The 27,932-nt window shown below is 39.7% G+C and overlaps 3 protein-coding genes across 3 annotated transcripts; 2 read left to right on the plus strand and 1 right to left on the minus strand.

The window, feature by feature from the left end:
• The first annotated feature begins 198 nt into the window (after positions 1 to 198).
• Positions 199 to 7,729, plus strand: ubl3b (ubiquitin-like 3b). The gene is made up of 6 exons (XM_077733233.1): positions 199 to 366; positions 669 to 861; positions 5,807 to 5,915; positions 6,182 to 6,268; positions 6,353 to 6,430; positions 7,028 to 7,729. Exons 2-6 carry the CDS (start codon positions 835 to 837, stop codon positions 7,078 to 7,080), a joined length of 354 nt encoding a protein of 117 aa, XP_077589359.1. The 5' UTR covers positions 199 to 366; positions 669 to 834; the 3' UTR covers positions 7,081 to 7,729.
• A 4,071-nt stretch (positions 7,730 to 11,800) lies between these two features.
• LOC144207944 (complexin-2) lies at positions 11,801 to 19,037 on the plus strand. Its single transcript, XM_077733631.1, has 4 exons — positions 11,801 to 11,958; positions 15,489 to 15,617; positions 16,626 to 16,801; positions 17,075 to 19,037. The coding sequence occupies exons 2-4, from the start codon at positions 15,587 to 15,589 to the stop codon at positions 17,270 to 17,272; spliced, it is 405 nt and encodes a 134-aa protein (XP_077589757.1). The 5' UTR covers positions 11,801 to 11,958; positions 15,489 to 15,586; the 3' UTR covers positions 17,273 to 19,037.
• Positions 19,038 to 19,894: 857 nt separating this feature from the next.
• On the minus strand, positions 19,895 to 27,358 carry slc25a48 (solute carrier family 25 member 48). Its single transcript, XM_077733650.1, has 7 exons — positions 27,172 to 27,358; positions 26,449 to 26,492; positions 26,292 to 26,363; positions 25,135 to 25,384; positions 23,009 to 23,320; positions 20,855 to 20,988; positions 19,895 to 20,329 (listed from the first exon to the last, which is right to left on the minus strand). Exons 1-7 carry the CDS (start codon positions 27,221 to 27,223, stop codon positions 20,225 to 20,227), a joined length of 969 nt encoding a protein of 322 aa, XP_077589776.1. The 5' UTR covers positions 27,224 to 27,358; the 3' UTR covers positions 19,895 to 20,224.
• Positions 27,359 to 27,932: the final 574 nt, after the last annotated feature.

The raw sequence follows: 27,932 nt of genomic DNA on the forward strand, positions 1-27,932 counted from the left end.
CGCCACAGCATTTTGTTGACTATCAAAATAGATGATGTAATGTTTTAGTAATCCATTAGAGAACTAATCGTGGTGTTACTGCCATAAAATGGCAGCCAATGATTTATTATAGTGCATAAAGGGTTCATGACAACCTTCCTCCTGAATGCTGTTAAAATATGAGACGTGGTGTTATAACTTCATTTCCCAGCATGCCCCGCGGCTGGTTTGTGTGTTTACAATCAGCTGACATCCGGCGTCTTCCCGTCCATTAGCGGAGCTTCTCCGCGGTAGCCAGCCTTCGACATTGGCGTTGGCCAAAGACACACTAGTCGATGTTCTTGCGCGCTGCTGAACGCGCACTTTGAGCTTCGTCGTCAAATACAGGTGAGATCGACATCAAGCGCGCGGATGGCGTCCATTTCGAGCATTCCCGTCGGCTAGCGGTGGAAGCTAGAAGCTAACCCTTAGCGCAAGAACACCCCCTTTCCTCTGTTTTCCCATTTGGTCAGGAAATGCTGTTGTCTTTTACATCTAATGCCATAAAGCTTTTCTCTTGTCATCCCGTTTATTTAAGTCAATTAGTTAGATTCGCCAGATCGATTCCGTCCGCGATTTCCCTGATGTTATTAGCCTGCTGCTAAAATGGAGGTGTTGGGAACACACTGACGTTTTGGTGTCATTTCTAGGAAAAGTTCGGTGCCATCCACTTAATTGATGTCGTGCAGTTGTGGCGCTTGTAAAAGCTCACGTCGTCCTGTAGTCTGGGCCGCCAGGGCTCTGGCCCCGTCTGCCGCAGCCTGAATTCAAAACGCCCGTCCTGCCGCACCTCGACGCTCGACTTCTTGCTGAGCCATGAGCAGCCACCGGGACCTCGACATGGTGAGTTAAAATCCATCTCGTCTGCCTTGTTTTCGTCCAGGGAGGTCCCCGACCCGAGCACGTGATCTGAAATCGGGCCATCGCAGAATTCTCAAGGATGGTAAAAGATCGACTTAAGGTTATTCTTTTCGGGTTTGGTATGATTGCAGAATACCTGTGGTGGTACCTCTACTTATGAACTTAATTGGTTCCAGAGCTTATTTTATAACTTGGATTTTTTTCCTAACTAGAGTGGTATTTTATATATAAATTCTCATTTATTCCACCCTCCCAAAATAAACTACCAACTAAACCCTTTAAAATGACCGTTGTCCCAATTTTGTATGAAAGAAGTGAGAAACACAAAAGTGAGCGAAAATGATTCATTAATGTACTAAAATGAATAACAAACATTCTTGTGCAGGTGCATAAGTATGAGGGGGTTAATGTTAGGCAACAGACAAAGCACACAAAAACATCCACGTAAACACATCTAACAAAGTTCAAATTATGCATTCAAAACAACATAGCATTGTATAGAACTCCAATCTCCATTGTTGTTTAGTTTATGTACCACTCTAGTAGAAAAGGCAAATTGTTAAAATGAACAAACTAGCTTTTTAAAAAATATATATACTACCCGACATCATTAAGTGGAAATAAACAGTATCAGAGGACAATCTTTCTGATAGCTGTCGTGGGTGGAAAGTTAACAGAGATCATTTAAGAGTGCTAAATTGCATAACAAAATGTATCCCTATTTTATTTTCTCTTAATACATATCCGAGGTATGGGATAGGGACTTGGTATTGACAGGGACATCCTTATAATATATATTACATGCTTTTTGGGCTCGAGTCAAGCCGCCCTCTACTAATTAATTCGTAAATTTAAATCTGTATTTATTAATCAGCTATGATACAAAAAAAATCCCGAATTCGAGCTCAAAGAAACAATGGATGTTGGTTACGCTACATAGCTACCAAGTTTAAAGATGATGGGTTCACAAATGATGGAGCAGCGCTTCAAGTTTTGCGTCTATAAGAACAACAACAACATGCGTGGCAACTTACTATTACTTTAGGAGGCGGCTGACCCAATAAAGTGATCGGTCTGTGTATTGGTAGGTGGTTACAGTTTCAACGGGTAACCGATTAACCCATGTCCATAATCATTTAGCTGAGATACTGACTGTTGCTCCCATCAACGCCATCTGTCTAATCTGGGCTGCCCTACTTTTCTTTTTAAGGTTGAGGCGCTCATTGATTGTACCCCGACCGCTTCTTAATCCTATCTATTTCTAACAGCAGTGAGTGATGATGCACGAGGGCCTAGACGTCCAATTCATTTGACTCAGAGGTCCGGTTGAATGTTCTTTCTCAGTCAAAACCAGCATTAACAGCCATTCTGTGTCTTTTAAATGATTTGGGTGTCTATCAGCTTTCACTTGAATGGAATAATTCAATTCATGGTCACTCCCTTGTTAGTTTTGTAGGGTACTTACTCACTATTCACTTTTTCGAGGATCATGTGCATTTTGGATTATTTACTGTTGATATTGGGTCTTTGCAGGTCAGTTCTTGTTGGTTTGGGAACATCTACCTGTCCCTAACTGTTGATTTTGATCACTTTCTTAATATTTTGCGGCATTGTTTGTAAAGTTTGGGTCACTTTTTTAGTTTTGGGGCAATTTGAAGATTTATTTTTTGTCAAAATTAATGACCACCTTGGAAAGCAGCTTGGGTGGTTTGCGCGTCGACCTCAAAGCTCTGGGGCCCTGGATTTGATTCCAGGTCGATCCACCTGCGTGGAGTTTTCATGTTCTCCCCTGGCCTTCGTGGATTTCTTGCGGGTACTTCTCCGGTTTCCTCCCACATTCCAAAAACATGCCTGGTAGGCTGATTGGACACTCTAAATTGCCCCCAAATATGAGTGTGGGCGTTAATGGTTGTGCCCCGCAATTGGCTGGCTACTGATGTCCCCCCGCCTCTGGCCCAGAGTCAGCTGGGCTAGGCTCCAGAACCCCCGCAACCCTAATGAGGATAAAGTGGTTCAGAGAATGAATGAATGGAGAAATGCCAAAACAGTAAATAAAATGATAATATTTGTTTATCTATTATAGAAAATGGCTTGAGTCTTGATATTGGTGCATTGTGGTTTTAGGCCACTTACGGGACCTTTTGGGGCATATCCTATTGGTTTTCGAGTAAACTATAATTTTATTTTGGTCAAAATAATGATGAAAACTTGAGAAATAATTCACATTTTGGGGCCTTTCCGGAGCCATTTCTGATTATTTTAGGGTATTCCTGAGTGTTTTCCTTTCTATTTTAGGTCAATTTTATTTTTCATAAAAATAATCACCAACCATTGAGAAAACAAAAACATATAAAAAAAAAAATAATAACTAAATAGCATTTAATATGGGTTTTTATTTATGTAGTATTCGATAGAGTATTGGCAGCAAATATAATATTGATTGTATATGATAGTATTGTGTGTCATTTACTCAGCTCTCTTGTAGTGTTTTTTTTTTTTTATTCCAGGAAAAATGTAAGGCTATCAAGAGCGACTAATCCTTTGAGAGCCTGTCATTATCGTGATAAAAACAACAAAAAGTCGTTTGCAACAGCATTTGAAGGATTTGACGCCGGCGAGCTTTCGGATTGGAGCGACTAAGGACGCGGGTTGTGTTGCCAAGGGAAACGGGGCAAATCAGAGCTCGCATTTCATTTGACGGGGGATGAAATGGGCGGCGGGAGAAGCTCATTAATATGACGCGACCCCGTTAGGGGGTTACTGGGTTCAGAAAGGGGGCCGGCCAAGAGTGTTTGTAAACAGATCAGAGAGCGGGATTGCCTGCCCGCGTCACACTTGGTTAAGTCGCTTTGTTCTCACCTCATGTCCTTCACAAAATGCGCCAGGAGAGATTCGGCTCAATAAATTGCTGCCGTTGAAAGCCATTGACCTCCCAATCTGTCAGAATTGGAAGGGTTCTTGTCGAAACAGGACTTGTCAAGCCCCGTTGACTCAAAGCCAATAACAATACTGTTTAGGTCTGTTCTGATATAGATTTTTATCACTTCGATCCCATTTTTTTCAAGATATACTTTGTTGATCCCTTCCAGGTCCAAAGCCTATTTACATGATAAATCTTTCAAATAATTATTAAAGTGATCCATACTGTACCTCCTCAGAAAATGATATGTTTACAACTATAATAAGATTTTCTGCTTCTATGGTTTAGTTTCTAAAGAGAAAGTAGACACACTTAGGCGACATGTTTGATTTATACTTTGATTTATAGCAGCCGAAAAACGCTATGGTACTGAAAACACATGACTATTGGATCAGATCCAATCTTTGGACCACATTCGATACTCCAAAAATAGCTGTATCCAGTACTGATACTGATAATTTAATCACGACATCACTGGTACTGCTTCCACAATACTAAAACTTTTTACTTAATACCCAACTCTAATAAGAAATGCCCAATAACAATTTCGATACTATCTCATTTATGTTTCTTTACTGTTGGTAATTTTTGACTAAAAATTCTTTAAAAAAATACCTGAAATTCACTGGAAGTGACCTGGGAATATTGCAGAGCCATCATAAATTGACCCAAAATAAAGTGAAAGTGACCTAAGCATGTAAAATTAACAAGCAATTCAGGAATGCACTTAAATCAACAGGAAATGAGCCAGAATTTGAAGGAAATTACCCCGAAATGACCCAAAATGTACTGAAAATGGCCCAAAAAAAAGCCAGAAATTAGACCCATATGTACCCGAAAAGTAATGTAGATGAACCAAAAGGAATTACGATTGACATTCAATTCTTTTAAACTGGGTGACATTTTTGACATTTAAGTACAACATTTGGCCCGCTTGCTAACATCTAACACCGGTTGATTTGACTGCAGTTTAGCCCATAAAACAACCCTATTGGTGTCATTTGTCAATTGGTCAAAGCAGTCTTCGGTCAAATGTTTGCCTTCTTGGTCGAGCAGGGAAAAATCTGGATTTATATATTGGCAATGTTGGTGTTGTAGACATTTGCTATGCAACATATGTTAACAAGTTAAGCATTTTATGATTAAACGATTTCATTGAGAAAAAAAAACAACTAAAGCACTGGCCGCCACAATAATGAAATGGAAGAGGGACACAAAAGTGCGGAAAAAGGCTGTCCGCCCGTCACGTCACTCTTTAGCAAATCAGGCATTCTGGCCAACAACGAAATGGGATTAAAACTGTTTTGCACTTTTATGGTTTGTTTTACAAAGCAAAGGACTATGGAATGTGGCTCAGTGAAGTCTAATCTATCCAATTCTGGAAAGTACTCCGTGAGGTACTCTAAAATGATGTACAGTAATCCCTCGGATATCACGATTAATGTAGACCAGACATGGCCACGATAATCGAAAAATTGCCAAGTAGAATCTCCCCTATTATAATTACCTTTTTTCCCCCTTCAGTGCTGAGTCCTAGTAGCAAGCGGAAGATAGGGAAGTGGCTTCTGCATATGAAATTCAACGTGTATTCTAAAATTTTTATGGCCTTTAGAAAATATCTATTTTTAAAAATGTTAGCAGAAAAAAATTGGGAAGTACTCAATTTGCGATAAGTGAAGTTGTGGTAATTGAGGGAACACTAGTTCTCCATTCTTTTCCTTGTTTTGGAATTACTAATGTCTGTTTTCCTGCATTTTGGTTCCCTTTATGTTTGCAGTCTTTTTGTTGAATCGACACTCCCCCTCCAAACTCTTTTGCTACACACGTTTAATAAGATGGTCGGAGCTGTCTGGGACACCCGCGGTTATCGCATTAAGCTAACAGGGCGGATGGACGCGAGGACGGCGGCACCTCCGGCCCCGCCCCCTTCTTATACACCCCCTAGTTACACGGGACCTTCCTCGGGTAATGAACGGACATGAGTGTGTTTTTGTTTGTCCGCCCCAGGTGCACCTCCGCCTCATTCTGGTCAGCGGGAAGACGCAGGACTTCACCTTCTCGCCAAACGACTCGGCCACGGACATCGCCAAGCACGTCTTTGAAAACTGGCCCACGGGTGAGCGACAAATCATTCCTTTCATTCATCAAACTACATTTGGCTGCCATTGACAGTTGACGGTTTCCTTTTCAGCTATATACACATGCGCTGCATGGATTGGGATATACTTCAAATGCTCTACCGGTTTAGAGAAATGTATTTCTAACATTTAAAGCTATCACGTACATATATCACATTCCAAACGGCCGTCACAATCGGGGAGTGATCGTCCCCTCGAATAGATGGGCAGTCATTTTGGAAACTGTCTTTCTGGTGCTATGCAGGATGGGAAGAGGAGCGAGTCAGCAGTCCCGGCATTCTGCGCCTCATCTTCCAGGGACGCTTCCTTCATGGCAACGTCACACTCGGAGGTAACGTCTTGGCAAACAAATGGACCATTGATACCTTTTTCGTTGTTGTTTTGTGTGTTAATTTTCAAATGGTCTTTTTCGCAGCTTTGAAACTGCCTCCTGGCCGGACCACCGTCATGCACCTGGTTGCCCGGGAGACGCTTCCGGAACCCAACTCTCATGGTGAGAACCTAACCCACCTATTTCAAGAGGGTTTAACTTGTCTTTTTTCTCCCAGCCAACTGATTCTTATAGTTTTTCTTTTGGAAGGAGGAATAATTTATCGAACTAAATTTAACTGGTTTGGCCGCCATTGACAGCGCTAGATATCCAATCCATTGATTCCCAAGGCTGACACTGACCGTTCGATTTTTATGTTGTACTCATTTGCCTGCTGTGGAAAACAGTAGGGCAATTCATTTATGATGATTAATATTTGGTTAAAATTGTTTGCGTCGCCAAAAAGTAGATTTTCTGAAAATCCGATAGTGAAAAAAAATTATTATTGCATATTTTTGGGGGGTTGAAAATGTTATCGTTTCTTTTTTTTTTGTACTTACTGTGGATTTTTGGGTCTTTTTTTTTTGTCTAAAATGATGACAATCAATAGAAAAACACTTGGTTGTCTAATATATATTTTTAAAAAAATCACATTTCATTTTCAATTGTTATTAAAACTTGTTTAGTATCCTTTTTTTTCTCAAGTTGAGAAGTATAGCCACACCTGTGGTATGTTATATTAGTATTTTCTCTTATCTCTTGTCTCTATATTCTTTTTAGGTCAAAGAAACAGAGAAAAAACTACAGAGAGCAATTGCTGTCTCCTCTTGTAAGGAAACAAGCCTCCCTTATATGAATAGAAATATATCTATAGCTACACACACTAAAATCACTGGAAATCTAGTTGTTTTTGAGGTGGGGGCAGTCTGCTGGGATGCTTTTTTTTTGTGCCAACATCATTTCTGCCCCCGACCAAACTGGATGGCCGACATGCCCGGAGGCCGACCCGACGCCGTTAACCCCCCTTCGTGCACTTAACCAGTTTAACGGCAAGCGTGTAGTTGTTCACCCTCCGTTGCCGCCACCTCTTCCGTTTTATTCGACGACTCGTGCCATCTTTCGCATCCCACGTTTATGGCTCGACGGCGCCATCGTCGTCGTCGTCACGCCGTTTGTTTTTCGGACCAACGGGAAACTTTGAAGGAAGAGTAAAAGGGAACAGGCTTTGTTTTGTGGCCAGTCCAGTTGAAGCTGAAAAAAACAAGGGGGGGAGGAAAAGGGATTTTAAAAAAAAATTCTCATGTTGATTTGAATGCCGTCTATTTGTTTGCCTTTTATCGTGGAATCCAGTAATATCAACTCTTCGGCCATTGACAGTGTTGGACGTCCGTTTTAAGTGTGTGGGTGGGCAGCGAATGAACGAGCACTTTTAATGACAAAATTCACATTATCTATAATATGAAATTCATTATGATAAAAAGAGAAATTCACCTTATTTAGACTGTGAATTTGTTTTTGGTGTGTAGACTTTAACATTATTTAACCCTCTGATGCCTAAATTTTAAATTAACAAACTTATATCCAAAGAACAATTGGGGGATTACATAAATACATCCAAAAACAAAATTGCATGGAAATAAATATAACAAAGGTACAAAATCCTAACTTCAAAATTTTATCAGTTAAATTGAATTAATTAGGGGGCTTAAATTAATTCAGATTTCATTATGTATACATTTTTAATTGAAAATAATTACATTTTACTCCCTATATTTTTGTTGTTTTTTGGGGGGTTTTCGAGTTTTTTCTCAATTTTCATTGTATTTTTAAATCATTTTTTTTTAAGTATTAGTTTCATTCACTGCCAAACCTTCCACTTAATATGAATTGGATGTTGACTAGTGACAAACTCATTTCAATCAACAAGGGCATCTGTCATTGTCAATGGCAGTCAAGGAGTTTGTTAAAAATTGAATTATAATGCTTTTTAATCTTGTGTATAGGTATTTGTGTGCGTGTGTGGGCGAAAAATCCTCTCTTGCTTTGTGATTTATTTTGTTTGTCTTGTGACATTGCTATAAACTCTAGTCAATATAAAATCATGTATAAAAACAAACAAAAAACTAACATGCAATGTGTTCTTTGTCAGCGCTTGTATAGTTAAGAAATCTTGAAATGAGGTGAAACTACCCAACTTTTTACTCGAAAGAAAAGCTTAATGTCTCCTCACGTCATCTGTTTTATACATTGAATAGGCTGTCTTTAAAATGTTTGACTTTTGGTGTTATAAGTATTACAATGACCTCTGGATTTAATGGCATCTTGTATACAAGTGTGAATAATAATTATAATAATAATAATGAATTCTCTGAAATAAATTTCTCTCACATGCAACCTCTTTTGGGTTCTTCCAAAACTCCCATGTAATGAAAGTTGAGCAAGAAATGGTTACGCCTTATTTCCTATTCATCGATTAACCTGGTCAATTGAAAAAAACCTTCAAGTGCCAGGAGTTCATTCCAATTGACCCCCTGTGGACACTTACCATATTTTCTCGCATATAAGCTGCCTTCACGTATACATCGCACCCTTGAAATTGTCTTAAAATTGTTTAATTTTACAATTGCTCATGTATAAGCCGCCCACTTGTTGACAATTTTCACCTCCATAAAAATGGTTTTAATAGGGAGTACAAAATGTGTTACTTTGAAGGTAAAATCTTAAGAAAAATCATCGGATGTGATATTCCTGCGATACTATGAATCAAAACCACATCATCAGTAAATAATTTGCTCTAGATACGAGGAAAATTTTGAGCAAATAATTCGCTCTAGATACGAGAGATTTTTCGAGATGCGAGAAAGCCAGGTGGCCATGACATGAGAGGCTGTTTATCATTGTAGCGTCTTTTTTGTCGCTTTAGTGTATAACAGATATCTACGAGCACTGAATGATTTTTTCACACAAGTTTCTCCTACACATGGACCAGAAATCGCACAACGCTTATGCATGGGCAAAAAGAGGGCTTTCTGGGAATTAAGTTTACTCGTGCACACAGCACCAATAGCCAATGACACCCTTTCTCAGAATACAACTTCATTACCCACAATCAATACGTGGGTAGGCAGAGCTGTTGCATTTCCGTTGTTTTCCTACCTTCGCCTGTTAGACTACTTCTCGTTGTTAAGGGGTGTGCGTTATCCTATTGTGAGGACATTTGTGTGCATCATTTTCGGAATATTTTGAAGGGAATACAACAGCAAACCGCCCATTGATAGCGAAAGCCAGGGTGGAGGCGTGGCAAACAGCTAACCCAGAGAACGAAGGTATAAAAGTAAATTTAAATAAATTTGAATTCAGTTTTGTGCAAAGTTACATTAAACTTATGTTTGATTGTCTGTATATATTAATACAAGTTAATTTCATTTCTTTTGTTCCATTACGAGTGCGTTGCCGTGGATAACTAGTTAGTTGTTACTATGTTAATAGATGGCGAGTTAGAACAAATAAGAATGTTTTTCCAATCTAATATGCTGTTTTATGGGTGTTTTTTCAGAGGGTTGGAACTAATTAATTGGTTTTTCGTTCGAAATATTCACTCGAGAAGATCAACATACGAGCTCAATCCTGGAATGGATTAAGCTTGTATGTAGAGGTACCACTTTAGCGGGAGATTGTCAATCAAGACTCAAAGCTTCGATGACAATTTCAAATTAAAATGGCTAAAGGAATATATATGTGTTTGGGTTAGGGTTTAGTCAATTAGATCTTGTTTTTGTATTTTGCAACTTACATGCCAAACGTTTTCCTAACTTGAAAATGTTGTATGTATAAGCATGTCTAAGTAGAGTAATACAAATGTATTATGTAAAATTCATATACAAGACCTAGGCACAACATTATTGTAGGAGTTATGCACATACCATTTATCACACATTCTTATTTTAGACACACATTTGCAATCATTTTATTTGTTGCAACCAATGAAGGACATTTTGTTATTCAAAACAAAATGATTGGCGGTGTCTTGGAGTCCTTGTGCCTTCTGTTTTGACTATAGTGATGAGATTGTGAACATGTTTTTGAAAACTGACGTCCCAATTGTGTAATCCATCCTTCCCTTTAGAGTTTGCACGTCCTTGTAATCAGGGCCTCTGAATGTGATAAAGGGGCTTACCGATAATGTGAGATGAAATTGCCCATAGCCCTGCGATTATTTGACAAAAAAATTCAGGGTGTTCCCTGCCTGCTGCCGTAGTTGGCTTGGAGAGGCTCCAGCACCCCCTGTGTCCCTTGAGAAGATAAGCGGGACAGAAAATGAGTGGACAAATTTTTTTTATCCTGTTTGGCACACCCCTAATCATTGTATTTTTTTTGCACGATTGACAGAAAATTAAATTGAGGGTGTGTGTTAAAGTGCGGTGCAAACACAATGTCAACAGTGCCGTTTGTTCAGCTGGTGTGTCTTTCAGACGCCAGCAGCTGCCTTGTGTGGTTTTGTCTGTGTATAAACACACCCAAGAATTATTTTCATATCTAATTCAGCAATTAATATTTTTTAGGGATTAGTCCACTAAATAAATGATATACTACATATTAGTCATGTTATTTTCAGTTTTGTTCTGAGCACTATTTTAGCCCTAAATGTGCTGTCAACCCGAAACAACTTACTGAGAAAAGTTGGATCAGGATTCTTTATTAACTTTTTCAGTTTTTTCTTCTTTTGTCAAAAGCATGTAATTGCATAAGTCTAATGTATTAGATGTTTTTTTTTCCATGTAATCAAAACAACTGGCCACCGATTTGGGGTGTTCCCTGTCTCTTGTCCGAAGTCAGTTGGGGTAAGCTCCAGCACCCCACATTACTCTAATGAGGATAAAGCATTTCAGAAAATGAATGAATGAACAAATGAACAAATGAAAAAAATGAACAAATGGATGAATGAACGAATGAACCAATGAATGAATAAACAAATGAATGAATGAACAAATGGACGAATGAACAAATGGACGAATGAATAAATGAACAAACGAACGAATTAACAACTGAACAAATTAACAAGAGAACAAATGAATGAGTGAGCGATTGAACGAGTGAACTGGTGAGTGAGTGAATGAGTGAACTAGTGAGCGAGTGAGTGAATGAGTGAACTAGTGAGTGAGTTAACAAGTGGGCGAGCCAGCAAGTGAGGAATGGATGTGAGGAGCGATGGATGGATGAAAAAAATGAATGAATGAACAAATTAATGAATGAACGAAAGAATGAGTGGGTGAGGGATGGATGGATGGATGGATGGGTGGATGGAAGGAAGGATGGAATGAATGAATATTTAATATAAAAATGATTTGGTGCATTTTGTGGAAGAATTAAACGTTTTAGTCTTGTGGGAAGGGTATTTTCCTGTGGATGTGCACACACACACACACACACACACACACACACACACACACACACACACACACGCACACACACGTACACGCACACACGCACGCACGCATGCACGCACACGCACACCCACGCCCACACGCACACAGGCAGAGTGAGTGAGCGAGTGGGTCCATATGCTGGTGCTCCTGTGAAGTAATGAAGGTCCGGAGGGGGCGGGTTGAGAGACAAAAGGCGTGTCGCTCGATGTGGGCGAGGGTCTATAGGAGGGTTGGGGGCTCGCCTGAACATCGGACACATCCATCCTTCTGCAGCAGCCGCGCCAGGTTAGTAGAAACGCACGCACGTTTGCCTTTCTCCATTGCGGCTCTTTTTTCCCCCCTAGAAAAAAAAGAAACAATTGAACATTTAAGGGGTGGGGGTTTTAGAAGGCTCGGGCGTCTTCTTCATCATCGTTATCCTCCGATGCTTGCAAGTGCCTGCAAGAAGAGGATTTGCGGGGTTGATGAAGATTGCAGCTTTGATAAGGCGTGTGTGGGTTTCAGGATGGTCTTTGCCTGCATGTGGGGGGCTTTCAACACATTTGTATCCATATTGTCTGGGATTTACTTGGGGGCATGTACATGCTGGCGTTTATCTATAAATGTATTCATTTTTTGCCTAGCAAAATACACATTTTCAGGAAGTCCAAGTCTCAGATTTTTTTTTAATGTGGGAGGAAGAAATCAGCCCATCAAGCTCGTTTGAAAGTCTTGTGAATTTAGATATTTTGTCATTTATGGATTTTTTTTAAAGCGTGTTTGACTTGGGAGCATGGAATTTGATAGATGGGTCTGTCATGAAGAAACCTCCCTAAAAAAGTCTGTTGAACAAAATGATCGGGTAGCTAATCAATTAATTAATTAGGCATAATATTTCGGGTGGCCCGGTGGCGCGAGTGGTTAGCGTGTCGGCCTCATAGCTCTAGGGTCCTGGGTTCCAATCCATGTTTATCTGTGTGGAGTGTGTATGTTCTCCCCGAGCCTGTGTGGGTTTCCACTAGGTTCCCCGGTTTCCACATTCCAAAAAGATGCATGGTTGGTTGATTGGACACTCTGAATTGCCCCTAGGTATGGCTGTGAGTGCGAATGGTTGATTGTCTCCTTGTGCCATGTGATTGACTGGCCACTGATTCAGGGTGTTTCCCACATCTGGCACCAAGTCAGCCGGGATAGGCTCCAGGACCCCCCGCAACCCTAATGAGGATAAAGCGGTTCAGAAAATGAGATGAAATGATTATAAATGCAACTGAATATATGGTATTCTGAGTTCCAAAAAGAAGATATGGACAATTTCTAAAGTCCATCATTAATTTGTCAACTATTTGAAAAGTTGTCAATTCTATAATCAATTAATTGTGGCATCTTAGTTGGCAGACATAACGGCCCTCCGAATGAAAAAAAATGAGATTGACACCCTTGGTCTAAAGCACCTGGGCTAACTCCATCTAGTGGTCAAGATAAGAAGTGCAAAACAATGTTGGCCAAACTCAAGTTTCTTGTACACACAATGATACGTTCATCATTTTCTGTGGGCCAATCCAAATGACGGCATTTAGCCCGCGGGCCGTAGTTTGAAGACACTTGAATTATCGTCACTGCTTTAGAGTTGTTGTTGTCGTTTTCTTGCCGCCACACAAACACATGAAAAATTCACACGGTCATCTTTTATCGATGAGGCTCAAGTGGCAAGTAAGTGAGTTTGCGTGTGCAGTGGTGGTCTGGACCAGTCCATTAAAAAAAGTCAAAAATAATTCATCTAAGATTTATTTTGGCGTGGCGATTAAAAGCTGATTTGAATGAGCTGGAGTTACTTGTAGAGAAAAGGCATTTTCCTGTCAAAAACATCAGTGTTCTTCAAAGTCCCTTGGATTAGCCTTTAACAGCTTTTTGCGTAAACACAGCGGCGGTGCCGCTAGGTTGCCACGGGAACGGCATCTGGCATCTGTTGCCGGGTATCAAAGTTCGCCTCGACGGAAAATGACCACTTCCAATCTGTGTGAGAAACATTTCCGTTTTTTTCTCGTTCTTTTTTTCTTTACATTTCCCCACAGCCTTTTTTTCTCTTGTATTTTTCTCTTTACGTTGAATTTCTACTATAGAATACTTTTTTGTCCCCCTTTTTCCACTTGAGCATCCACCTATCTTTATTTCATCCATTTTTTTGCATTTGTAAAAGCTGTTAGTTTCACTAAAGTGGCTGCTTGATAATGTCTTTCAAATAAATTCCTAAAATGTAGTTTTTATGAAAAGCTGATTTTACAATGTTAGTGTGACGTTCATCTTTAATCGAAAGATTGTGTCGCTAAAACAATAACAAGGCCAGAAAAATGGGAAAATAAATGCAATAAATTGTTTTTTTTAAAAAAGAACAAGCAATTGTTGCCAGCATCCCAGGTTGAAATAGATTTCATGTCAATCAGTCGCACATGTTAGTAATCTGACTCCTCCCTCCCACCACCCCCCTCCAATCATTCGTGAGCATTCGTCACGTGAATAAAACACTGCGTCCATAATACATAAAATATATGATTTGGACCCCACGCCTCGAGCAACTCGTCAATAATTCATCTGCAACTGGTTTTCTTTTTGAATTATGAATCCAATGTTGGCTGGATGGCGTTTCCATAGCGACCTAATTGTCTTTTTCCAAAACTTTACTCTTTTACTAGTATTTTGGACAATAGATTTCCAAATGACTGTCTCCTATGAATTGATTGAATGAATGTTTCACTTCAAACGGATTGGACGTCTAATATAAGGAAGACTATATTGATGGGCTGTCATTCCTGTCCCGCTAATCTGTCTCCGTCTACTTGCTCACCCACCGCACAGTATTGATTTTTCATTTGTGTCCATCTGAGGTTGCTCCGGGACAGTGGATGTGTGGCTTTTGAAAGGAAAAAAATAGCAGAATTAAAGGAAAAACCAAAGGAACACAAACAGAAAAGTGCATAAGAGTGGATAGTGTGAAGAAAGAAACAGGGAAAAGGTGCCTTTTACAATGTTATTATTATCTTTTTCTTTCATAAACAACAAATACGAACAAAAGCCAGACCAATGAGTAAAATACACACAACAAATTTGGATTGGATTGAATTGGATAACTTTATTCATCCCGTATTCGGGTAATTTCATTGTGGCAGTAGCAACGGTTATTAGACAGAACAACAAAGCAAAAGCACAAAACAAATCAAAGTAAATGGGATCACCGAGAATCACCAAATCAAATCATCAAGACAGAAAGCAGCAAAAACACAAGACGTGCAGGAGTGGACGGAGCCATGAGACCCTAACAACACCACATAGGGACTCTATAATGTGTCACGTCAGCCAAACGAGTTAAATATTTCTTTGCAGGCAACATAACCGTAACTAGAATGCAGACTTTGAGGAATATTCATTTTATACCCATGTCCTAAGAGGTTATCAAATCATAGTTTCCACTGCATCATGCTTAAGTGAGCTGCTATACTTCCATGAAATGGAAAGGACAAAAGGCCATGCGGGAAGAAAGAAAATAAAAGGAAGGAAGAATACTGCGGAAGAATTGAGTTGCTACGAGGGCCTGATGAGATTATTTCGCGTCACCGAGCTTCCGGCCTTCGGGATGATCAAATTAAAACGAGAAACAGCAGAAAGTGGGAGGAGGAGGAGAAGAGGGGGCGAGATGAAGGCGTTTGTGATTGGCCTGGCCGCTTCAGCGTTTACCTGCACGCTCAAAATTTCACATTTGCATAGATGGGCAATTCATAACCAAATAAAGATCAATTTATGTTTTATTGTGACTTGAAACCGTGATTTTTTCTTCTTTGCAGGGTCATCAGGAGAAAAGCAAATCCTCGATAGAAGGCTACATGCCACTTGGTGTTCGGCATATAGAAAGGAAAAAGTTGAACAAATCCCCAAATCCGAGATGGACTTTGTGATGAAACAAGCTTTGGGTGGTGAGTACAGTAATCCCTCGAATATCACGGCTTCACTACATTGCGTTTTTTCTTTCTGGGGGATATTTTTTTTTAAATTAAGTTATTTTTGGAAGTTCATAAAAATGTAAAAGCTACACTGAAATTTGGAAGCGGAAGCCACTCCCCTGTCCTCCGCTTCCTACTATGACTCAGCACTGAAGCAAAAAAAAAAGACGTATATATCTATATTTTTTATAATAGGGGTGACGGTTTTTCATTTATTGCGGCCATCTCTGGTCTACGTTAACCGCGATAATCGAGGGATTACTGTGAAGATGTGCCATGTTAGCTTAGCATGCTGTAATCATTATCTTCCTATTTCCGGTACGTGTCAATCAACTACTGCTGTTGATATGACGTTTGAGTTACTACATCGTCATATCAATAGCAGGGTCTTTCTCTCTCTCTCTCTCTCTCTCTCTCTCTCTCTCTCTCTCTCTCTCTCTCTCTCTCTCTCTCTCAATCAAATCAATCAAAAGCCTTTATTGTCATCATACACAGCTGCGTATAACGAAATCAATGGTGCTACTCCACAAAGTGTCTTTTTCCCAGTAAAAACATAAATAAGTAATTTAAAAAGTCACATCCGAGCAAGGTAATTCTAAAATATTGCACAATCTAAGATATTGCATTGTTATTGCACACCCCAAAATTATTGCACAGAAGGGATTGTGTGTCGTGCTAGTGCAAGTTCAAAGTCTTGATAACTGTGGGAAAAAAAACAACCCTAAGTCTATTTGTCCGTGTTTTGTGAGACCTGTAGCGTCTGCCAGAGGGCAGCAGCTGGAACATATTGTGACCAGAGTGGTATGGGTCCCTAACAATGTTCCCTCGGCTGAGCTAGGTACAAGTAAATAGATATACAAGCTCGGTACCGGAACACATTTAGCTCGTATCTCAAGGTATTACTATATTGAAAATGGGATCGTGTATTTTTAGAGAATTGATATCGAGTTGAACATTTTAGTATTGAAACTGTGTTTTCAGGGGCCACTAAAGACATGGGCAAGATGCTGGGCGGCGAGGAGGAGAAGGACCCCGACGCGGCCAAAAAGGAGGAGGAGCATCAGGAGGCGCTGAAACAGCAGGAAGAGGAACGGAAGGCCAAACACGCTCGCATGGAAGCCGAAAGGGAGAAGGTCCGGCAAGGCATCCGGGACAAGGTACGTCGCCCTCCCTCACCTGCACGCCTTGTCCATAGAGACAGTGCCCATGATGTTCTTATGAGCAACCTCTCGTATATCAAAATTTGCCTCGTATCTCAAGACAAATATTCGATCTGAAATTGCTCGTATTTCGGGGCACTCTTATGCCGAGGTATTATTGTATTACGATGTATGACTCCTTTTAACTTCTCCCAGCACACCTGAGCATTGCTCACGGCACATTGGTTGGGAAAACAGCGCTAACTCTTTTGGAACTCTTTTTGATGAAAGTATGGCTTGAAGAAGAAGGAAGAGAAGGAAGCTGAGGAGAAGGCGGCCATGGAACAAGCATGCGAGGGTTCTCTGACGCGCCCCAAGAAAGCCATCCCAAGGGGCTGTGGGGACGACGAGGATGAGGACGACGAGAGCATCCTGGACACCGTCCTCAAATTCCTGCCCGGTCCACTGCAGGACATGTTTAAGAAGTAGACACACCCACTTGGGGAAAAGCGAAAGAAAAGGGAGGGACGTTCTAGCCAAATTGGCGGCTCCACACTGCCTTTTCTACTTCAGTCCTTTTTTTTTTTTCATTTCATTTAATCCGTCAATCCGTTCCGTTGCTAGGCAGACTTGTTTTTCGGACACGTGCCTTCCGGGTGAAAAACGGGAAACACGCGGCCATGTTTTAGACTTGCCTTAAGGGCCGACCGACAAACAGGAAGCGGTGACACTGCCACGGTTTTACAAGCCCAAAGACTTTTTCCAAAGCGCCAAACACTCCCAATTGACAATCAATACTAAGTTTTGACATTGGGAAAAATGAGCGAGGTGCCAATGTAGGTGTCCAAGTTAAACTAGTCATGATTTGTCCAATTCATCACAACAGAGACCAAAGATTATGTTTACATACTCCCTCCAATACCCCCAGATTCAAGCTGTTATAAATAATATCAACAATTACTGTTGCCTGGGGTTCCTGGGTTAAAATCCAGGTCACGTCCACCTGTGTGGAGTTTGTATTTTTTCCCAGGGCCTATGTGGGTTTCCTCCGTGTACTCCGGTCTCCTGCCACATTCCAAAAGCATGCATGGTGGGCTGATTGGACACTCTAAAATGCCTTTAGGTATGAGTGTGAGTGTCAATTGTTATTGGTTGCCTTGTGCCCCCGCCTCTGGCCCTGAAAATCAGCTGGGATAGGCTCCAGCACCCTCTGCGACCCTCAAAAAATGAGATAAGATGAGAATTACTGTTGTACTGCCAATACAAATTTCTATAAAAGTTGAATTTGCATGCTAGAAACCTTTAAATCAGGGGTGTCATTCTCATTTTTGTCAGCTTTTTGTCAAGGCTTTTCTTCTAAATCAGGGGTGGCCAAACTGCGGCCACTACAATTGTTTTTTTTTTACATGATTTTATTTTTCTTTTAAAATCCAATTTTGTACATGACTAAATTATATATAAAATATAATTCTATTATATTACGATTGGTTAAATTCCATTTCAAATCATAGTTCCTTTTGCTGCGTTAAGAGCGGCCGCGTTTTGTCGTAGGACGGCGCTGCCATTTTTACCGACCTATTACCGTGTGTTTTGAACATGGCCGAATATGAACGTAGTTGTTGACTTAAACAGAAGATGAAAACAGTTCTGGACTAGACCACAAAGCCATAGACTTTTACATTTTTGCAATAATTTAACCAATGTCTTATTTTGGTGTGTTTTGCGTTGTCGATAGGAGGAGGAAAAAAAAGTTAGTTTGTTGTTGTCTATGTCTCTTAAAACTTTACACATTCCTTCAATTGACGCATGCCGAATCAAGACCAAATTGTCTTTTTGAGTGATTTTGACAACAATTTCCGTTTTTCATTTCCTGTCATGGTGCAGCTAGGAATACGTTGCCTAGCTTGTAGTGACCATAAATGTTTGCCAATGTATTGAAGTCATTAAAGCTGAAGGCTTCAATGAGTTTTTTAAATTAATACATCTGTTAGTTGAGATTTACCGTATTAAATCACACCTAAACTGCCCCACATCCTTAAAATTGCCTTAAAATTGTTGAATTTTGGAATTGCTCGCGTATAAGTCGCCCCCTTATTAACAATTTTCACCTCCATATTCATTGTTTTAGTAGTTTTTTTTAATAGTTTTAATATTTACCTAGGTCTACAATGTCTTGTGTGTCTCTGTGTCTGTCTTGCTACTGCAACCAACTAAATTTCCCAAATACGGGATGAAATAAAGTTGAAAAATCAAATCTAAATGTCTTACTTTGAAGGGAAAATGTTAAGATTTACTGTATGAATCAAAAGCACATTATTAGGTTCAATGTAATAATGAATGAATTAATCCAGTTATGGTTGTTTACTTACTGCAAAACAGAAAATAACCAACAAATAATACATGTTAATTTGCCGAGACCTACTGCTGAAAAGTCTTGTGCGCATATAAGCCGTACGCCTTGATTCAGTCATCTTTTTTCGTTTTTTTAGTTACAAATACGGCTTATATGTGAGAAAATATGGTACTTTTGGTGAGTAAAATATGGCTATATTCCTAAATAATATTTCAATTGTATGAGGTTATTATTGATGTTTGTTTTTTTATGTGTCGCAGCTGTAGTTGCAATAGAGGTTTTATAGCCATCAAAAAGTCACGGACCGCCACTGGATTTTAAATTGAAAATCATACACTGTCCAACAATTGACAAATATTCAATATTTGCTAGGAAAAGTGTATAAAAATAATTTGTTTAAAATAAATTATTAAATAGAATATAAAAAAGAGTTTATAAAAATCAATACTAGAGGTAATAATTCAGTGAGCCCAAGTACTGCAGTTGTTTGTTTGCCAAAAATCTTTTGAGAAAATGTATTCAATATATTTATATTTTTTTATTAAAGTTGATGCCCTTTTTAATTATAGTATTTTGCAATTCAACCGTAAATACTCGGTATTTAAAAAAAAAAAAGTAAATTGCTCGATTGCTCTATCTAGTGGCCATTAGGTTGCATTGCACATTAACAAGCGTTAAAAAGCGCACAACTTTCTCAACAGATTTCATCTCAAACAAAATTCACCACAGCGGATGTACACATAAAGATTGAAAAAAAATGACAATTTTGTAAAAGACTAATTTTTATTTCTGTACAACGATACACTGTAATGGCACAGCACAAGGAGACAAAACAATTACTTGCAGAACGCAATTGTAGTAACAATAGTACATGATTATAAATACAAGCTTTCCTTAATATAAGAAAAAACAAAATATTTACATTTACCACTTTGTTTTGAAGAAACAATACAAAAAAATTCCAAATAAGACTCATCTTTGGAGATTGTAACAAGACGGGAAAAAAAGCGTCAATAAAAAAAAAAAAGGTGCAACTCTGTACATTTAGAAATTGAATTATAGGCGTTGCCACGGTAACGCGGGGTTGGCTAAAAGTGCCGGAAGAATTGCAAGGAGAGCTCGTAGGCCAAGAACATGGTGGCGCTCATGGGGAAGCCCCGGATGGCGTTCACTGTCGCTCCGCGAAAAAACACCTGTGCACACACACAAAGAACCAAAACCTCAATAACATGAACACAAATACGCAACAGCCGAGTAATTAGGTTCAAACACGTGTAAACATATATAGTGTACATACATATACATACATATATTGTACATATAAATAACAGGCCGTTAGACCTGTTTATTTATTAATCTATTATATATTTCATTTAGTTTAACGCTGCTTTTAAGCTTGGTTATGCAAATGTAGCAATTTAGAGTTTCCAAGCAGCCCATTATACATGTCTTTGGTTTGTGGGAGGAAACCGTAATACCCAAAGAAAACCCACGCAGGCCCAGGGAGAACATGCAAACTCCACACAGGTGGACCGACCTAGATTTGAACCCAGAACCTACACTGTGAGTGAGGCCAACGCGTTAACCACTCATCCGCCATGCCACCCTTTGATTTAACAAAAGCAAAAAAAGCCCTAGGGGAAAAAAAACTTTACAAAACAAGCCATCATTCAACGGCTGCCCAGCCAATCCAAAATGGATTGGACGTCCCTCCTCACCTGTATGCCTTCGGTCTTGTAGCTGTGCAGAATGCAGTGAAGGATGCCTTTGTACTTCTTGTGCAAATGTGCATCCGCCTGTAGACGACTCTTTACCACGTCGGCGGGCGTAGCCGTGACCCAGGAAATGGAACCTGACAAATAAGCTTCAGTCACTCACCATTTCAGACTTATTTTTATCATGAATATCAATACTCCTAAGATATACTCAATACCTTGTTCAATACTACATGGATAAAAAAATAAACCCTGAATTTACTTCTTAATGTAATTTCCATGTTTGTCTGCTGGTGGTCATTATTTTAGACGGAAAAAAAAATCCTTGAACTATTCCAGGACTGGTCCTGGAAATGGCCCAAAATCAACAAAAAGTGATCTGTATATTTAAACAAGCCCCAATGTTGAAATTGCTGTCCAAAATGTCTTTTTTGTTTTGTTTTGATCGTCATTTGTTGAAGCACACGTGGTTATAGAGGCGACCGCTCACATGATTGGACTTTGCTTGTCTAATCATTATGGACTTTTGCACGCATTGGAACATTGACTGACTTTGGTTGCTTTGGAACATTTTTTTTCAGCCATTAACGGCACGTTTTCCGAGCTCACATGTCTTCTTACGAGCGTTACTTGGCATCCAACCAGAAACCATTTGAGGCTTTCTTTTGTCTACAAAATGTAAAAACATCAGTTGCTCTCACACACACATTGGCACTTTAACCCTGAACACACGCTTAGTTAGTTTGTCAAAAGTAAGTATAACTTTGGAAAAGTATTTTTTGCAGGACCTATTATATACCCATAGTACAGTAGCACCTCGACATAAGAGGGCCCCGACATACGAGGGCCCCGACATACGAGCAATTTGATATACGAGTAAAATTTTGGCCAAATATTTATCTTGAGATATTTATGTTGAGAAATGAGACAAATTTTGATATACGAGCATAGAGCGGACGCCAGAGGCTGCTCACAAGAACATCATGGCCACTGTATTTCTGGTCGCAACTCCCTCGTGTAATGTGTCTACGAGCACTGGGCGGAGCATGGCATTTTTTTTAGTGTTTTTTTTCCGTTATTCAGTGCGAATGGTGGTGCGATCGCTAATATGAGAGGAGTACTTCTTCTTGTTGGTAAGTACTACTTGTTGTTGGTAAGTGGTTGTGCGTTATCCTATTGTGAGGACATTTCTGTGCATCATTTTAGGAATATTTTGAAGGTAGAACAAAAAGTCAGGGTGGACCAAATTCGGGAGAAGAAAGGTATAAAAATGTAAAACTAAATTAGAATTAAGTTTAGTGTAAAGTGAGATTAAACTCATTTTTGAGTGTGCCTGGATCGTAATCCAAGTTCCTTTAAATTTGTTTATGTTATGAGCATGTTGCCGTGCAAAAAGTCCCCTCTCTCTGCCCTCAGTGAAATCCGTCTAATTTTAGTACTATTAAACAAATGTTTGTATTATTAAACCACTAGTTATTTGTTACTTTGTTAATAGATGGCGAATTAGAATAAATAAAAATCTTTTTCCAATCCAATATCCTGTTTTTTGGCTTTTTTTTAAGAGGGTTGGAACAAATTAATTTGTTTTTAGTTCATTTCTATGTGAAACGTTAATTTGAGTTACGAGTAAATCATCATACGAGCTCAGTCCCGGATCAAATTAAGCTCGTATCTCGAGGTACCACTGTAGATCAAGGGTGTCAAACGTACAGGTCGCACCTGGGGAGCCAATCCATTTCTATTCAACACAAGGCACCAGGGATTGGGCCACGGTTATTATTATTATTTTTTTTTTTTACCTTTAAGTCTGGTTGTGATATCACAACCAGACTTCAAGGTATTTTTGTAGTTTTCTAGGCTGACCTAACGACCTACCACCATTTTACAGAGCAGTCCCACGGCAACCATAGCACGCCAATGGTTAGCAGATTTGCACAAATCTATAGCCCACACTGAGTGTGATATTGTCTTTAGTTTGTAGTTTTTTCTTGTAAGCAAGGCCAAGGCAGCGAAAAAAAGAAGACTGATTAAATTCAAATTGAATTATTAGGTGTTTTCTATCACTTTTACGGAAAATCTTACATGCAAAATGTGGTCTAATATCTTTTACAGTCATCTGTCGTAGTTTTTAAGAACTCACTTCAATACGCTTCTTACCTGCAAGTCCACCGGCCAACCAAATGGCGCAAGCGTGTGGTGAGGCGGCGCCATCACTTTTGAGTAGGTCACAAAAGATGGCGTAAGGCACAAAGTAGAGGGCGTAGCCGGGGACGTCCCGGAGCAGCATGGCCCCGCCACCCCGGTACAGACCCTGGAGGCCCTCGTGCCGTACGATACTGGCGATGCAGTGGACGGGGCCACGGTAAACGTTGAGGCCTCTGACGCCGTTGGCCACGTGCAACGAGCGTGCGCCTGCCGGTGCCGCTGTCACGCCGTGACTTGACACGCTGCCCGCCAACTGGAAACTTTCTGCACACGGCAAAACAAAAAACAAAAAGATAAAGCATTAATGTTTTGCTTTGCATGCTTATTAATATTCACTATTGTCAGTAGAGAGCAAGGTATTCTCCCAAATACATACAACTAAATACAAAACTTTCAAAAGTGTTAACTTGTTGACTGCCATTGAAAGCAATAGACGTCAATGGCGGTTAGATTTGATCACTACGTATATGTCAACCTTGCCAATTGAAGTAGATTTAAATATTTAATGTTAAGGGCTACAGGCAACAATTACGATTTTGCCTTAAAATGATATTTACATGGCTGAAAAAAAACGCCAGAACAGCCCAGCTAAAGCCCCCAAAAAAAAGTTAAAGAATAAAAATCCCTGCCAATATAAGTCCATTCATCCAATTTGAATGTTATTTATTTTAAAACAAAATACTGAAATTGCAGACACTTTCCCAGCATTGATTTCAACATGACAGGAAATCAAATGAAGAAAAAAGCCTTTAGTATTGTAATCACACACATGTGCTAATGCGAATGTACTGTTTAAGTCTAGTGTTAATGTAGTCTGCATTTAAGCTTCTTGCATGGGCCGTAACCAATGATATTTTCATCATTTGTTGCAGGCCAATAAACTATGGGCAGACCGCTGTGCTCTAAATCAGATAAAAAGATGAAAAACAAGTCTAACAAGTGTTTTCCCACTTCCACAAAGCCAGAACTTTTGAGCGGACCGCCGCCCTAAAACATGTTGACTCATTAGCGGCATGTCCAGTAATTCTGAAATTGAAAGATCATCTTGCTGTCATAAATTTAACAGACGAGCTTGTCTGTCACGTTGAGAGTGCTCAGCAAACCACGTCTGCAAAATTTAATCCTCTTCAGTGCATGGGCATGCATTCCGAAAGCATCAATTTTCTGAACGCACAGCCAACTTGACAAGATTGTAGTAAATATAGATTTTATTATATGTTTATTAATTACTTTCTATTGTTTTCCACGCAAAGAAAACTATAGACACAAGATATTTTAATTCACTTTAACTCTATGGTTACCACTCTATCAATGAGGGAAATAGTAATAATTGAGTTCATTGGTTTTATTTTTTTATGGAATCTAAATCACAGGTGTCAAAGTGGCGGACCGGGGGCCAAATCTGGCCCGCCGCATCATTTTGTACGGCCTGAGAAAGTAAATCACGAGTGCCGACTTTCTGTTTTAGGATCAAATTAAAATGAAGAGTATAGATATATATTAAATGTCCTGCTTTTCCTCCTTTTAAATCAATAATTGTAATTTTTTAATCAATTTTTTTCTTTGTTTTTAGTTCAAAAATCATTTTGTAAAATCTAAAAACACCTAAAAATATTGTGTATTTTCCACTTTAATATGGAACATAATGATTAAAAGAGATTTTTCCTTTTTACCATTTTTAATCGATTGTTTCAGTTTTTTAGTTCAAAATTTGGTAAAATCTAAAAATATATAAAAAAAAACCCCTAAAATAAACATTGTTTTAGATCTATAAAAAACTGAACATTCGGGGCTTTTAATCCAGTTCTTTTAATTCATTTATAAAAAAAAAATCTAAATATTCTATCTAAAATGGTCTGGCCCACATAAAATCGAGTTGACGTTAACGTAGCCCGTGAACCAACCCGAGTCTGACACCGCTGCCCTAAATCACTGGCCAGCCAATCGCAGGACACGAGGAAAAGGACAACAATTCACGCTCACACTAATACCAGGGGCAATTTCCAGTGTTCAACCATCTTACTTTGCATGTTTTTGGCAGGTTTTATGTAAAAAAAAAAGGGGGATTTTGTGCTTACCTGCCCTGCCGGCGGTCTGCATCTGCAGTCGAATCTTAACCAGGTCGACGGGGGCACCCAGGCTCACCGACACCAGGCCCGTCAACATGCTGGCGCCGGCCACGTCGGCCAATCCGGCGGGATGGCGCTCGTCACCGTAACGGCGCTTGCAGATGGAGCGCTGTACGTTACTGAAGAAGCCAAAGACCAGAGAGTTGTATGCCGCGATGGTGGCCACGGGGAAGGACATGCCTTTGAAGAAGCCCGCTGCCTGAGGAGGAAACCAAATGCAAAAAACTCTAAGCTCATCTTTTCTCATAGGATTTGTCACTTTCAGGCCATCTTGACGGTGATTGACTCAATCCATTTGTGAAATAGCGTGAAAGTCAAAATAAAAGCATGTTCAGTAAGTGCTACCTTGAGATACGAGCTTAATGCATTCTTAACTGCATTCTGAGAGAGAGAGAGAGAGAGAGAGAGAGAGAGAGAGAGAGAGAGAGAGAGAGAGAGAGAAACGCAGACTTAAATGAACTACAATACACACACACTTAAAAATAAGTTTTAATCTTACCTTACACTAAATTTAATTCAATTTTTTTTACTTTTCTTTTTTAGCCTTGGCTCTTTTTGACTCGCTCCCACCTTCACTTTCAGCCAAAGTTTTTAAGAATTTATCGAGGGTTGTCTGCTTTTGTCTCCCTTTCAAAACGACGCACACAAATGTCCTCACAATAAAATTTCGCACGACCATTTGCCAACATGTCTGGGTGCTCCTCTTATATTGGCAAGCCAGCTCCATCACACGTACACAATTCTCATGTTTTTTTATCGATCTTAATCTTGATTGTCATCATACACCTTTTTTTGTACTTTCTTTCAATGCACCTGCTTGGTTAGGACTCATTGTTTCCCTTAATTCTGCACTAACGCAAAGAAAAATCACCGAAAAAATGCAACGCACCCCAGAACTCACCAAATTCTAGTTTTACAGTACCCATGTTGAAAAAATAAAAAGTAATTGATTCTGTATGTACAGTATGAATGATCTTCAAAGTTGATACCACTGCTTTGGACCATTTTTAACCCAATAAATGATTGCTTGGTGACACTGTATCTCCAGTTTGGCTCATAACAAATACAATTTTGACAGATTTGTGGTGATTTTCTGCCATACGTACCGTCTCTTTCCTGTAGGTAGTGATGATGCAGTGCATGGTGCTCTGGTAGCCATTTCCTGCTTGGAGCCGCGTCTGAATCCAATCACACACGGCGCCATCAATACGCCGCAGAAACATTTGCATACATTCTTTCACTTCTTGGCCATATGGTTTTTACCTTAACAGTGTCCAGAGGATGTCCCACCACCACGCTGGAAGCCCCTGCCAAACACATCAACGTCAGAAACATTGTATTCTACCATATTTTCTCAAATATAAGCCGTATCTGTAAAAAAAAAAAGATGACTGAATCGGTGGTACGATTTATGCGTACAAGACTTATGGCGTTGCTATACTTTTTCACCAGTGGATGTCGGCAAATTAACATTAATTATGTTGGTTATTTTCTGTTTTGCAGTAAGAAAACAACCATAACTGGATGAAATACTAATGTGCTTTTGATTTATACAGTATATCAGAAATACCACGTACGATGATATTTCTTAAGATATTCCTTTCAAAGTAATACATTTCTACTCCCTATTAAAAAGCATGATTATGGAGGTGAAAATAGTGAATCAGGGGGTGGCTTATATGTGAGAAACTGTAAAACTCAATGATTTTAAGGCAATTTTAAGGATGAGGCTTGTACGCAGGGGTGGCTTATATGCAAGAAAATACTGTACTTTTTTCTATTATATATGCACATCAGACACTTGTTCTACAAATAATACATACAAATAACACAGGGTCGATACCAAAAATATAAATACTATAAACACTCACACACTACTAAAAACCGCCCTCAATGATATATGAGTTAAAACAGAAGTTTTTGTCAAATGTTTCTGATATTTTAAAGCTTTTGCGCCTACAAACACAAGCAATCTGTTGCACTAACCTCCGACCCATCCGGCGAGGAAGTCATCTATCCGGAAGCCGTTGATAGCCATTTAGAACTTTTTTTTAAAGCAAAAAAGTAATAAAATAAAATTACTGTTCCATCCACAAGCGCACAGACAAGTGCGTGTCTTCTTTAGTGTTCACGTGTGCGTTTGTGTTGTGAGTTGTCACCGACCCGAACTCATGTTTTCATCAGGGAGCACGTCGCCACGCGGGGCAGGATCAATAGCCAATCAGAGCGCGAGATCTTGCTCTTCTCCAGCCAATCGCGGACGAGCTTGGCCAGCCTGGCAGCCAATCGACGCGTCATATGCAAACGAGCCATGAGGACGTCAACTTTGCACAAATAAAGCAAAAAGTCCCCTTGAGCACATGTTTTACCTTTTTTTGTTTTGCATCCAAATTATTGATTTATTTACAAGGTGCAGAGTCAGTTAGCAGTTTCCACAGGTTGTTTTTTGAGAAATAAAAAAATACACACTAATAAGAATTAGAAAAAAAATGGAGAAATCTGGCGGCCCGGCAGATTGAGTGGTTAGCGTGTTGGCCTTACAGCTCTGGGGTTCTGGGTTCAAATCCTGGTCAGTCCACTGATGTGGAGTTTGCATGCTATGTGTGGGTTTCCACCGGGTACTCTGGTTTCCTCCCACATTCCAAAAATATATATGGTAGGTTGATTGGGCACTCTAAATTGCCCCTCGACTGCCCACCGATTCAGCCTCTGGCCCAAAATCAGCTGGGATGGACTCCGGCACCCCC

Source organism: Stigmatopora nigra, chromosome 14, assembly GCF_051989575.1.
Source record: "Stigmatopora nigra isolate UIUO_SnigA chromosome 14, RoL_Snig_1.1, whole genome shotgun sequence".
In the NCBI taxonomy this organism is placed as follows: Eukaryota; Metazoa; Chordata; class Actinopteri; order Syngnathiformes; family Syngnathidae; genus Stigmatopora; species Stigmatopora nigra.